The sequence below is a fragment of the Protomyctophum bolini genome (genome assembly GCF_963924005.1).
Source record: "Protomyctophum bolini genome assembly, chromosome: 20".
Taxonomy (NCBI): domain Eukaryota; kingdom Metazoa; phylum Chordata; class Actinopteri; order Myctophiformes; family Myctophidae; genus Protomyctophum; species Protomyctophum bolini.
Genome location: NC_137881.1, coordinates 13,461,753 through 13,475,908, shown reverse-complemented (window position 1 = coordinate 13,475,908; position 14,156 = coordinate 13,461,753). Strand labels below are relative to the sequence as shown.

The 14,156-nt window shown below is 42.9% G+C and overlaps 1 protein-coding gene across 1 annotated transcript in view; it reads right to left on the bottom strand.

The window, feature by feature from the left end:
• actn3b (actinin alpha 3b) overlaps nucleotides 1–5,825 on the bottom strand; it is a 51,136-nt gene extending 45,311 nt beyond the window's left edge. Inside the window, exon 1 of the mRNA XM_080792540.1 lies at nucleotides 5,428–5,825. Coding sequence (XP_080648666.1) covers nucleotides 5,428–5,565 — 138 coding nt within the window. The 5' untranslated portion in view covers nucleotides 5,566–5,825. The remainder of the gene's footprint in view (nucleotides 1–5,427) is intronic.
• Between the last annotated feature and the right edge of the window lie 8,331 nt (nucleotides 5,826–14,156).

Below are 14,156 nucleotides of genomic sequence, written 5' to 3'. Positions count from 1 at the left end.
TGCCGTTTTCATTGACCATTACATTATACGACTATGACACACCCAGATTAAGGAGTAATATCAAAATAGTTGTACTAATTTCCAAGATTAAGGCCTGCAGAAAGGGAGGTAGTTCTCAATCAAGCACTCACAGGCTGCAACTACTTAATTCACATTAAAAAATACATCAAATAGAACTAAATGGGGATATCCCAATGAACGTTAAATATGTTTATGCAAGAAATCTCGTCTAAGGAGAAGGCATATTGACACAGGTTTCTTCCCCATGGCTGACATGTTATTATAATGGCTAGTTTATACCAGAGCCATAGAGTACGACAGAGTTATGACATTGAGGGGGCAGAAAACAGCCGGTCACGTGGTTCATGCAACTCGTTTTGTCACTGTAAAGCCCATAGACTCCAGTGCATTCCGTAAACTTCCGGTTCAGGCCTTTGTCGCTATCGCCAATAGAAGTCTATGCAGAAGAACCGCCATTGGACTGGCCCCATGAAGTGAACGGAGTTGTCGTAACTCTGTCATACTCTATGGCTCTGGTTTATACTTTGTTGTACAACAGGGCTCAATGTTGCCATACAGTACTTTCTCATTATACATGGAAAGCACCCTAAACAGTGATGGGTGATGACATTTGATTCCAGGTCATTCAGGCAAGTATTGGACTAGTTTGTTTGAAGAGTTCAGGAGGGCCAAAGAGGAGACAAAACACACTTATAGCAAGCTGCTTTTTCAGTGCGTCCAATCCTCAGTATACTGTGCAACCAAGACTTAACAATCAAAATGTATTTTTAACAAGAAACTGAGAGCCAATTTCTACAATGAGAAGATGCCTGGAAGAAAGTCATCAGTGACCAAAAACGTTGACTTCTTCAAATAACTGATCCTCTTGTACCAAGCAGATCAACAGTGTGCACTGGGCGTGTTTTTACATTTTACTATAATGTGACAAGAAAAATGGTTCCAGCTGAATTGATGTGCACGTGCGTATGGATTTGTTTTTATGTCTGGTTCAGGAGACTTGGCTCAGATCTGAACCCGTTTGATTTGGCGTTAGGAACCCGTTGCGACCGCATGCACGTCATGCGTATATATTTATACAAATTATAAATGTTTTGAGTTACCAAATTATCGCATTGGGTCCCTATTTAAATGCAATCTCAGTCTATCTGAATTGCAAACCTCAATTGCTCAGGTGTAAAACAAAACCCAGTAAAGGGTTGGATTGCTGTGTCACAGAGGCTGTCAGATGGGATGTGACATCAGTGACCTCATGTGGCTTCAGGACTATACTGACAGAGCTGTTAGCTGTAAAACACCAAAACGGATTAGACTACAAGAGATTACATGACACAGTATCTATCTCAGGATATCAACTTGCCTACATAGAGATACTACTCGTAGTAGATACATCATTTATAATGCTCTATACTACATAACTTCACTCCAATGATACAGATTTTTTGCCTCTTCCTTTTTAAACATCTTGGAATAGATTATCGTAGTATAGAATATCATACAATAGAACAGAAAATATTAGAAAGTGTGTGACTCTGGATGATAACTCAAGCCTTGCAGCATCTTATGACAAATGGACTAGTATTATTGCTGGTCTTTGATGCTTGATAATAATAATCATTTATATTTATTTGTAGACCTTATAGTCCAGCGGGGGAGATTCGGTTTCAGATTCAGCCAGCTGATGGCTGCTCAGGTAGTTATGATGAGCGTTGAGGGGACACAGTTAGGAGTTAAGCGTCTTGCTCAGGGACACTTCAACACTTGGCTTTGAGGTGAACCAGTGACCTTCTCTGACTACTAGAGGTCTGAATAGCATCAGAGCTAATAACGGCTAATGTATAGTGTATTAGGCTAACACACAAAAATAAACACAACCAATTAGTAACCAAGGCCTCAGGATTGCTGCTTTGATTGAACTGATGAACTAATTTACACTCTACTTACACCGATTCCTGTCACAGAGAGTTAAGCATGGTACTGACCACAAGTGACAATCTTTACACTTCCAGAGACAACAAAATGTCAACTTAATTTGACCAGATGGGATGCCAATTCCCCCCGCGGCCGCACACATAGTGTACATTCACCATCCCCTGGTGCTAATGGGCCCAGCTGAGCCAATGAGACCGCTGCCCGTCCTATGCAATGGATATTTTTAGGTTAACACTAGTAGGCAGACTGCTAGCCAGTTAGCAGCTGAACACGCAGACATGTTTGTGTCCAGACTATGGTGTGTTCATGAGATTTAGTTTTTCCTGCAATTGGGGCTAAGCTACATAAACAACAAATCATGTATGGATGTTATTTATACAGGCCCACACAGATCCTCTTGTGATACAACTAAAGGAATGAACACAATAACAATGAAGCTTAGTCATTTACAAGATATACTCATTAACCATCTTCTTCGTTGGCTTTAAGACAAGCCTTCTGGCTATCACATCACACGAGTGTTCATCTTCAAACAGGCTATTGATTCTACTGTACAAGAAATGAGTGGTCGTTTTTCTGTAAAAAATAAATAAAAAGTGGAGAAATCTGCCTTCTTGTGTAGCTTCAGGCAAAGCTGGCATCAAAAAATCAATAGGCTTAGATCCTTAACGTATACATCAATGTTCCACCCACAGCTATCCTGATATAACTCTCTAGTTTTCCTCCAAGTTGTCTGCTGTAGCCTAAGAACCTTTATTCCTGATCTTTCTCTCACCTCGAGTGGGAGAGGGACATTTTGAGTTATGGGTATTTTTGAGTGGGCTACTGTCAACTGTCAAGTGATGTAAGACACTTAACTCTTTGTGAATTTCATTCTTTTTGACATCCCTTGTGTGACGCGTTGTCTTGCACAAGGTTCCATTGCCAGCTCCTATTAAGCAGAATTTATCCATGCAATGCAGGGAATTTTCAGCTAACATTTTGACAATTATGAATGATACATTTACACCAATGTTGTAATGTACAAGTCAGACGTGCATGCGCGTACACTCACACAAACACACACACACAACACCAATGCGTGCGTACCCAAGTACGCACGCACACACTAGCACATGCACATACCAATGCAATCACAGGCGCACATATCTATGCGAGCACAAACACACTGCCTATTTCGAAAGGCATGGTATCAGATTCGACATCACTTTGACACACTAATAAAATGTTTGTCAACACAAAGTGGTGAGTCGATTTTTCCAGTGAAATCTCAAGTATGGGGCAGAGAACAGGTGGCGGAGGGGGTTTCCTTTCAGATTCATTACACCGCAAAATGATGCTCAATCTATATTTACGGCCTGATATCAGCGCCTTAAGCTGGATTTTACATGCCGAGGAGAGCAGCAGCATACTGTGACCTACTCCCCTGAGAGGTTGAGAGGTGAAGTTAAAGGGAATGGATGCCGTGTTTTGTGCTGGGTTTAACAAGCAGTGTTCTATCATGTTACAAGTATTACATGTTACATGTTACACGTACAAAGAAGAAAAGAAGCACGCCACTGACTGTGCCAGCGAGCTAAAGGTGGCATCCAAGAAAAGATATACGCACAGTATGCCACCTCAACAAGTTGAGAGAGAGAGAGAGAGAGAGAGAGAGAGAGAGAGAGAGAGAGAGAGGGTGAAAAGAGGAGAGTGGGGGCAAGATAGGAAGTACTCAACTTGATGGCGGTAGAGAGTGAGAGAGAGCTGGAGGAAGGAGAGGGGAGGGGAAGGGGTGCACGGCAAGTTGAAAAGTATTTTTAGGTGGACGTGTATTTGTGGGTTTGTGAAACCAACCCGGGGCGTATATCCACTAGCTCTGCCATCTCCCTCTCTCTCTCTCTGGGTGCTGCCATCTGTCGAGTTCTCTCTCAGGCATGTCAAACTGAGAAGGATCCCCTGCTTCTAAAAGTGTGTGAGGGGAGAGGGGGGGGGGGGACTAGGACTTTGCAATGCATATTGAATGGATCTGCACTCAATCTGAAACAATTTGTTGAACTGGCACTGGGCTGTAGCCTGTTGTTGTTCCTCAATGTAACAGAAAGCTACAATACATCGCAAGTATAGTACAGTAAACATTATTGTGCAGTTGCAATAATGTGTAAGTCACGTTACAAAGAGAGCTATTTTCAGCTTCATATAGCAGGGCTTAGTTTCAATCACAGTGCGTGCAGGCTAATTGAATGTAAATGACGTGACAGCTTTAGCATATGGCTATTTTCATCAACGGTGACGTGGCCCAGAAAGTTGTGGTGTAGAATTGATGGTAAAGAACAGCCATGTCCTCCTGACATTGCCGTCATCTATTCTAACTGAAGAGACAAGGAAAATGTCCCCCTTCTACCAATAAAGGATAAATCACAATTATGACATTTGCAGACAGTGCCATTGCAGACAGTGCCTGCCAACAACCAGCAATACAATGGTAAGACGGCGTGTGTGTGTGTGTGTGTGTGTGTGTGTGTGTGTGTGTGTGTACCCTAATGTAAACATACTCATAAAGCTGAATTGGCTATTGTGCCATGGTGTGATTGTCTCCCAAGACAAGTTTAGGTGGCACAGCAGCGACGTCATCTCGGCCCAATGACTTTTAGCACTGACAGCTCATTAAACTGCAGCTGTTTCACTCATCTCCACGACAAGGCCAGCTGGTCAGTCACCAAGACAACCACTGTCACCCCCAAACTGTCAAAGTATGACACCGTTGAGTTCTCACTACAAAACGGAGGTCTAATAAAAGACCAAATTAGCATATTTGCCACTTTCATAGCAAAGGTGTCTTTTGTTACACAATTCAAACTCTTACTTCAGGGACATTACATTTGCCTTAGGTTTAGCTTTGTATAGAGCGGAGAAAACCACATTGTGCCAAATGGAGACGGTATAGCCGGCGCGTAAAATGCGCACGTTCTCCAAAGTTTTATTTTATTGCTTTATCGTCCAAATGGTCGGCGAGGAGGACTCGGGGTTTATATTTAGACGCGTCTTCACGAGGCAGTTGGGGGGTAACTGAAAGACAACACTGAGAAAGTTGCACGACTTAAAATATCTGGGGCGTGTGTGTGTGTGTGTGTGTGTGTGTGTGTGTGTGTGTGTGTGTGTGTGTGTTCACTGCTCACACAGCTTCCAATGGAACTTGAAGGAGTCAGAAGGACCAGCAGCAGCTGCTAAAAACACCTTGATGCCTTGATGGCCTCTTTCCCAAAACCAAGAGAAGCTCCCACTGTCTGTGGTGCAACTTTATTCACCGTTTTCAATTCACGATGAAGCTAAAATCGTGCACATTAACAATGACGTCGCAACGGTCCCATCGATTTCAATGTAGCCTATACAATTTAACATTTATTTCACTCAAAAATAGTTTTTTACACTACAGTGACACCACCACCACTAGGCAATAATATGTGGGGAGGGAGGGGTGCAACTTCTTCAACCTACCTTCCGCTGCTGCTTCTCCCAGGCCGGGTCCAGAAGCAGGTCTCTGTCCCAGTCATCCTCCTGGCCCATGTATTTCATTGTTTCCGTGCACTGGTAGGAGCTGTTGTAGCTCATCATCTGTTCGACAACTGCCGTCATCTTGAACGCCTCTGTTTGTCACACAGGACTTCTTTAGGTCCCTGCTATGTTATTAAGGAAAAAGTATCAAAACAAAAAACGACGGAGCTCAAGTTGTTCTTGGGGTTAGGGCCTCCTCGGGTCGGGATGGGGGGAGAGAGACAAAGACAGAGAGAGAGAGAGAGAGAGACAAGAGAGACGGAGGGGCTCCAGTGTTGCGAGGGTGCCTGTGCGGACGGAGGTGGTGCTCCCACTGCCGCTGCAAGCTGCTCCTTTCCTGGTCAAACGGTGGCCCACGTGACCGCACCCCAATAAGTATGGATGGGGCCGGTGGGGAGCGCCCACATGGGGGTGTCAGGTTCTGACCCTAAACAGGTGTGGAGGGGCGGGGCCGCCGGGGGGGAAGCGGCCGCGTGAGTGGCCAGGAGGCACGTCAGTCACGCCCCACGGAACCCCCCTCCTCCTCCTTGCAGAAGGAACCATTTTTTTTTTTTTATGGTTTGTGCCAATGCACCTGTTGCTGTTAGTGACTCTCAGTGGCACACAGTCAGACTGTCCCGGGCCTGTCATCTATATCTGAGAAAGTCACCGGAGGGGTGGTTGGTTGTTTAAAGAAATCAAACAAGACACCGACCCCTCCCAATTCCCTGTGCTATCTTGTGACATTTTTGGTTCACTGAGCATTGTATATTAGCCACAACGCGCGATTAGGAGGTTCATTAGAACAGTGGTTCTCAAACATTTTCATGTCAAGGACCCCCAAATTGACACTTATTAGCCCGCGGACCCCCATATGAAAATATATGCCAGCCAGGGGCCCCCAAAAGAGAAGATCTTTACCGCTCTAGCAGTGATTCTCAACCATTTTAATTTCAAGGACCCCCAGTTTGACATATGCATTAGGCTACGGACCCCCATTTGTCATTTCTAATCTCTGGGAGCCAAATTTATATTGTAAAATCAATGTTAATGAGTGTACAAATGGAACCAAAAAATGTACCCGTTAAAGGTCCCTGCACACTGAGTGCGTTTTTCGGAGTTTTTGCGACGTTTCTCCATCGGTTTTCCGAAAAACGTGTCCATTGTGCAACCACCTTAAGGGTCCATTTGGTCCCCAACTATATAATTTAGCTGGGGACCCCCTGGAACCCCCTCAATGACCACTGGTTGAGAACCACTGCATTCTTATGGGGAACAGTGTGTAATGTTTATAGAGATCCATGTCAGAACTAAATGAATTAACCACATAAACCCCATACGGAGTCCCTCAGGGCTCCATTATACTTGTTATTGTAGGGAAGTCTTTCGCTGAAAATAGCCAATTGACAAGCTCATAACATGTCGCACTGCTGCTCTTTGTGAGCTTGTCGATCTGCTACTGTCTGCAAAAGTCATCCCCACAATAAGGATGCTGGGGTTGAAGTGGTCAAACATAATTAGTATTGTTATGTTTACTACAATTGCTGATATATATTTTTTAATCACAATGAATTGGGTGTATTTTATTGATCGAGTCACCCAAAATCTATTTTTAAAAGCTTTTTTATCATCAAATGAAATGTTCCCTTTAATATTGTGTAAAAATAACATGCATTTTATCTTCATGCCAGAAATGATCTTGCTTTCTTTCAATACACATATTTTGGTCATTTTGTCCCCAATGGCCTTCGATGAATGTGGACTTGAGATATGACTATTAAAAATGCACAAGTCCTTGGGATTGTGGGTGGTATAGAGTTTTATTTTTATATTGTATTCTGTCCGTTTAATACTTGCCCCTGGGCTTCTGTTATAAAACCTAAATAAAAAGATTTTGAAAAGCAAGAAAAATGCACAACAATCTATAAATTATGCCATTCACAATATAAATATGTGTGCTTTGTTGCTGGTCCCGTTTAGTTTTTGAATAAAAAGATGTCCCCCAGTCTCACTCAACACCATTACACAAGTCATTCTCCCCTCCAGACCGTAACAATAATGGCCCTGAACAGGTTTCATGGAATGACTCCCCTCAAATTTTAGACTGTTTATTGCCGATATATTTTTTTTTAAATCACAATTAATCACACCTATAATCTTTTTGGAGCTGTGGAGGATACACTTCTAACAGTGCAGATTTGTAAATCACAGCAAGCTACAACAAAAGAGAAACAGACAATTATTTCAAAAATCTAATTTATTCGTGATTTACGGGCAGACCAAACAAGGCCTATAAAAGACATTTTGAGCAATGCAAGAAAAATGACTATATATGCATACATAATAAGCCTACAATATTAAAGTTTGCCCCCTAATCACCATTTTATCAAACGCCCTCTCATCTCCAGCTGAAATAGAATGGCCTTGGTTATGATTTGATTTGTCATGAGACGGAGGATGCGAAAGCATTTCTAGAAGCTGGAATGACTTATTCGTGCCATTTAAATGTAATCACACTTGACTTGGGTCCATTAGCCTATTTGTGGAAGCCTAGCTAACTGCATAGTAATTTGTATACCATTTGCTGAGGAAAATGGGAAAGAGTAATATTGTGATGCCTGTAAACAAATACACATCATGGTAAGGTGTGGTAGAAACATAAATAAATGTGTATAGGCCATAGTGTTGCCTGCATGGGACCACTGCTCGGATTCTCTGGTGATGTCACAGACATGTGCCTGTGAGTTGTCAATGAAAATGTCATGACAGCTGTCCTCTGTCCTCCCACACACACGTTTGCTGACCCGAGGTTACAGGATAACACTGCTATGCAGATGGCTTAAGTACACATCAAGGGGGTTTCGAGGACATGCCAAATAATGTGAATGATTTGAGTCAAATGTGTTTGGCCATACATGCAAAAGACAGCCAGATTACAACTCGAGGGAAATATCGGCAACAGTTTCTAGGAAGAACTTATAAAGTATAGTCAAGTATCTGCCCAGGTTTACATCAAAGGTTATACGGTGTAATGGTGTCCTCTGTACACATTATAGTCAAATAAAACATACATTTAAGCACAGTGCGTTCATAAATGTTGTCATGCCAGATCACTTTCAATCTATCATGTTAACTGAAGGTATACTTGATGTTAACCTTTCATGTAAAATGGGTAGTGTCAGTGTGCCATTATGACCAACTATAAAACCTGACCATACTCTGTCAGAGTTGTTGACTGTTGACATAAGCAATCCTGAGGCATTGTGCACTCAAAGAGTTAAATTAAACGAGGATTTTACAGTATGTTTTCCAACTTACCAGACACAATGAGAACCAATGCTTTCTGAACTGCCTTGATGTGATAGCTTCCCCCAAACTCCATCTGCCACTTAAAGCACTTCACACAGGTTTACTGTATTTAGTGCATTATAATTATTATAATTATATCATCGTTGCTTAATTAAGACTATATATCCAGTCTTTAGGCCCAAACTGCACCAGTTGCAAATGCAATCATAGATTGCAATGGGCTATATACACACACAGAATAACTCTTCCTACTTACAGGGTGCTTCCTTACTTCCTACACAGGTGATACCGATGATACTAATTAAGGCTCTGTTCCATTTAGTGTGCAGTGGTTCTCAAACTTTTTAATTTTAAGGACCCCCATAACTCTGAGAGTTATGGGACCAAATGGACCCACACCCGTACGGGGACATTTGGAACCCACTCAAGGACACTTTGAGACCCACTGGTGGAACAGTGTTTCCAGTGAGCAAACATGCACATTAGCAGCAGCACCATGACTGTTTGACCAGAATGGAACAACCTGATTATTAGTATCATCTGTAACACCTGTGAAGGAAGTAGGGAAGGGGCCCAAGTTCTTTCCAAAATGGCGTGTATGCATATATAGCCTATTCCTTGCAACAAAACGGTTTTAAGGCATGTCACAATCACAACAATGCAACTCCTTGCAACTGCCATTGGGGATAACAGTTGCCAAGTGGATACATGTTGCAAGGAGTTGTGGGGTGATTTGGGCCTTACACTACACAGAACAATTCTGAGAAATAATTCAACTCTGAAAGGGTAAAAAGGAAAAAAAGGGGGGCCAGTAAGTGGCTATTTTTACACTTTTATTCTGCTGTGTGTGCACTGATGTGCAACCACAGAGACAGCATGGTTTGTGACTTCTGTCAAAGCTAGTCAAGTGGAACGTTCCCACATGCACATGGCTGTAACCTTCAATATCCTGTTAAAACAAACACAGCCACTAAAAAGGGGGTGTACAACACTGTGATATGTTTTGATAAAATAATGGTGAAATAGTAGGGATGACACATTTTGGCTGATATCGATATCCGATATAATTAATTGCTGTTATGGCCGATAACTGATATTACCGATGTGGATATGATCTCATTCTGTACTGAAGAATTATAATAATTTTGTCCATTCTGAAAAATAAATGTAACAGGGTATCTACACTGCAGGCTTAGGCAAGTCAGATTTAACTTTAATATTTAATATATCATATTTAATATATTGTGAGCTTGTAGATCTGTTCAAGCTGTTACTTTGGGCTTGTTTATCTGTAAAGGCAGACGGATAGGGCCGGCCCTCCCATCAGGCAGAACAGGCAGTTGTCTAGGGCATCATGAGGGGAGGGGGGCATCCACCAAGCAAAAAAAAAACCCCACAGTGCTTTAGAACACAAGGGGGCCATGGTCATTTTTAAGGGGGCATCACGAAAAATCCTGCCTAGGGCACCAAATTGCTCAGGGCCGGTACTAAAATCGGTCTGATTGATTAATCAAGCCGATGCCGATTAATCTAAAAACTAAAATCGTCCGATACCGATGTGTTTGCCGATTAATCTCCCATCACTATTAAATAGCTCTAATTTCTGATGCACCTCCCCCTCCCCCCCTCTCCAGCTCTTTAGTAAAGATTTTCAGGTCAGGAAATATTAAATTATATATTATATGGAAGTGGTGACGCTATCATAATGAGCAAACAAAATTGGGAGGGAGAGCGAGTGCATTTTCCGGGCAGCGTCTCTTCCTGGTTTTTAGACAGCTGGATGGAAATGAAGCTCCACCCACGCGGCAGAATGCGTTTCCGGGAATCTGGCCATCGCGGCATTCAGCCCCGTGGGTGGAGTTTCATTTCCATCCACCAGCTGTCTAAAAACCAGGAAGAGACGCCTGCTCTGAGCGGAAAACTGCCGCACCTATAGATGTGCAAGTGTGGAAACAGCTAGAATCCTCTAGCTTCCCCGGCAGTGCCGTGTCTGATTGCCGCTGCCGGAGAATGCACTCGCTCCTTCTGCAAACTGTAGAATGATTTATTGTCTTTGTGGGGGTTTCTCCCCTGATTGCTTCTGGAGCTGGAGAGATGGAGAGATCCGATACAGAACAAACAGAGCTTTAATTGTAGAGCTTAAAAGCTGCACTATGTAACTTTCCTCTTCAACACCAGATTTGAACCCAGTTTCCAGCGCAAGTTCAGACATGTTTACCATTGAGATAAATAAAAAAATCGTGTCAGATCCTGTGTCTAGGTGAGACATGACCTTTGACACGATCTAAATGTCTCAATAGAAGAGCAGGGAGACAAAATACAATCACCCCAATTGTATAAGTTATATTGTATTAACATATCTACCATACAGAATGGACAAAATTCAATTTGTATTCATTAAAACATTTTTTAAACATTACATAGTGATTGACTGTGATTGTTGACTGTGAAAACAAAAACATATCACTTAAGTTACACCCCCTTTAAAGGGATTGTGACATAATAAAATAAGTGTTTTAAGTTTTAACATTCAGCAGATTTTTTGTGGTCTGGGGTTTTCTGGCTCAGACAAGTGCTCTGATTTGTGATGTCCCATATATGTCAATGGGAAACCCCAGAGAAAACTCCAGGCCACAGAAAATTCACTGAATGTTCAAAGTTCAGGTTTTTTGGATGTAATTGAGGTCATAAAACCTAAAAGAAACACGAAAAAGGCAAATAAATGAAAATGAAATGTCATGAAACCTTTAAAGGGCCACTTCACCCCTTTTGCAACCAGATCTTACGTTAATGATGTTTGGGAGACAAGAAACATTTTCCTGGGGTTTTTACGTGGGTAATGTGTTTTTAGATAATGTTAGTATGTCATAGTGTCCATGGGCCAACAATTCCCATTAATGCTTTGGTCCACTGCTCCTCCTTGTGGAAAGGGGGAGGGCTGTCTTACTGAGACATGTAGTCCAGGAAATAAGTGAGCCCAGTGTCCATGACATCATGGAGCCCATGGACACTTTGAAATACTGAAATATAGTAAAAACACAAATTACCCACATAAAAACTCCAGGAAAGTGTTTCTTGTCTCCCAAACATCATTACAATAAGATCTGGTTGGCCCTTTAACACTTTACAATGGCTTCATCCAAAAAGTATTAACATGCATATGGGAAAGTATTGCAGAAACACAATAATGAGAGTGTAAGCACTTTACTCACTGAACATTTCCCCAATACATAACACACTTACAAAACAACTGTGTAACATCACAACATTCACTCATGCCTGCATGTGCACACACACCTGTGCCATTAAATGATGTGTTGTGCATGTATTAGACCATTTTCATCAAGTACCTCCACAGCATTAATTGTGTTCCTAAAATAGCACCCCCCGCCCCCATAATTTAACACACAGGCCTTAATATGGCCGAATAAGGCCTTTGTAAAGTCAAGTGCTCCCCCCAAAACATCTCATGCAATATGCAGAGCTGTGCTTCTAGCCCGGGCATCTGGAACACACCCAATGAATGTTTAACTGCTGTCCAATACACAGAGGGCAGAAAAGTGTGTGTGTGTGTGTGTGTGGGGCAGGTGTTGGGGATTGGGAGGAAGCTGGAAGGCAATGGGGTTTGGCTGTCAGTGCGAGTTGTGTGGCTGTGAATATAAAGCAGGGGTTTAGAAACGCGTGGCTGCATTCATCCAAGCATTGGAAGCCCAGGACTTGAGCTAACATCCTGGGCCTGGAGTGAGGAGTGTGGGGAGTAGGGGGGGGGGGGGTGGCAGTGGCAGGATGGATTGGATGTGGGTGCAATGGGGGCAGTGGAGGAAACTATTGGAACACCTGCTGCCCTGATTACGGAGGATGTACACTTAAACTACACTGTTTCAGTAGTCTGTATATACCCTATTGTCCTGACAATAAGATTTTTTTTCCAATGGAAATATCCTAAAGAAAACAGGATCTTATTATAATTGGAGACTAGACTATTTGACATTCATTACTATTTTCCCACAAATTAGTCTTGGAAAAATGCGGGTTGTCTTATAATCAGAGACGTCTTATATTCGGGACAATACACAGTACTATATTGTTCAGCCACTTGAACCCTATAGTTCCAGTTTCTGGGTTGGTCTTAATAGGTGATGATTTTGGCAGATATATAGCAGACTCAGCTGAAAATGCAAGGCTTCTAAAACGATCATCCAAACGCCCAGAGTTGAAAACATTTCAGACGTGAATCCACGGCGGAGACTAGACACTCGGCGCCTCATCAGTCATGACTTGAAACTACAATTTCTACAATCACATTGTAGTTTCAATGTGAATTGAAACTTCAACTCACATTTCAACGAAAGGCCTTTCTCCTAATTTCTTTGGCAGAAGTTTTAGAATATATCAATTCTATTTGACCTGAAGTGACTTAACCCAGACTATTCTATCCATACATTGTCTCACTACCTGACAAAAATAAATACACAACACAACAGTTCTCCACCATCAGGACAGTGAGGTTAGGGAGCGAGGGTGTCGACCAGGAGATCCATACGCTACCAAACTCACCTTCATCTATCCATTCATCCTTTCCTCCTCCTTCTGTCTCAATGACAGGTTAGACAGAGAAAAGGCCCTTTGTCTTGACTCGGCCCCCTCGGGTGTGCTGCGTCTCCCAGCTGTCAGAGCAAATGTCGGAGAACTCAGTCGACTCTGTGCGTGACGTGTGTGTGTGTGTGTTTGCATTCAGCTACAGCATCTTATCACGGACAAGGACATTCTAAGCAAATATACACACACACACAACATAAAAAATCAAGTCGAGAGCGCATGACCAGGCAGTTTGGCTGTTTCCAGCGTGAAAGATACAGACAGATGTGCCACACCAGAAAAATCCTATAGGAACCTCTGAGATTGTTGAGAAATCTGCAGGCGAGCAAGGCCTCATACCCAGGCCTGTCTTATAGGATGTTTCTGGTAGGGGACGGAGGCTGTGAGGGGACCAGGAGGACAAAAGATTTACGAAACCATTCCAGCTGTTAAAAACCTCATGAAATGGGAGGTGGGTTTGTCAGCCCACTGTGAAATGAGCTCGGTTGGGTTACGCAAACCTGAAAGCAGCAGTGGTGCATGGGACTGAGATGCATTCCTCATACGGAGGACAAACCAGGCGCTTTACTGTTTTTGAAGGACAGTCTCAAGCAAAAGCAGCTCTTTTCAAGACACCAAAGTATTTCTGTATGAAATGCGACTGCATCCGACGGCGGGGGGGGGGGGGGGGGGCACCACACACACACACACACACTGTCCGTCGTCACGGCCCGGCCGGGTCTCTATGGTTTCAGGAAGTGGAGGGAGGCAGGGAGGGGGATGTCAGGTTGGGTCAGGTGGGTGGT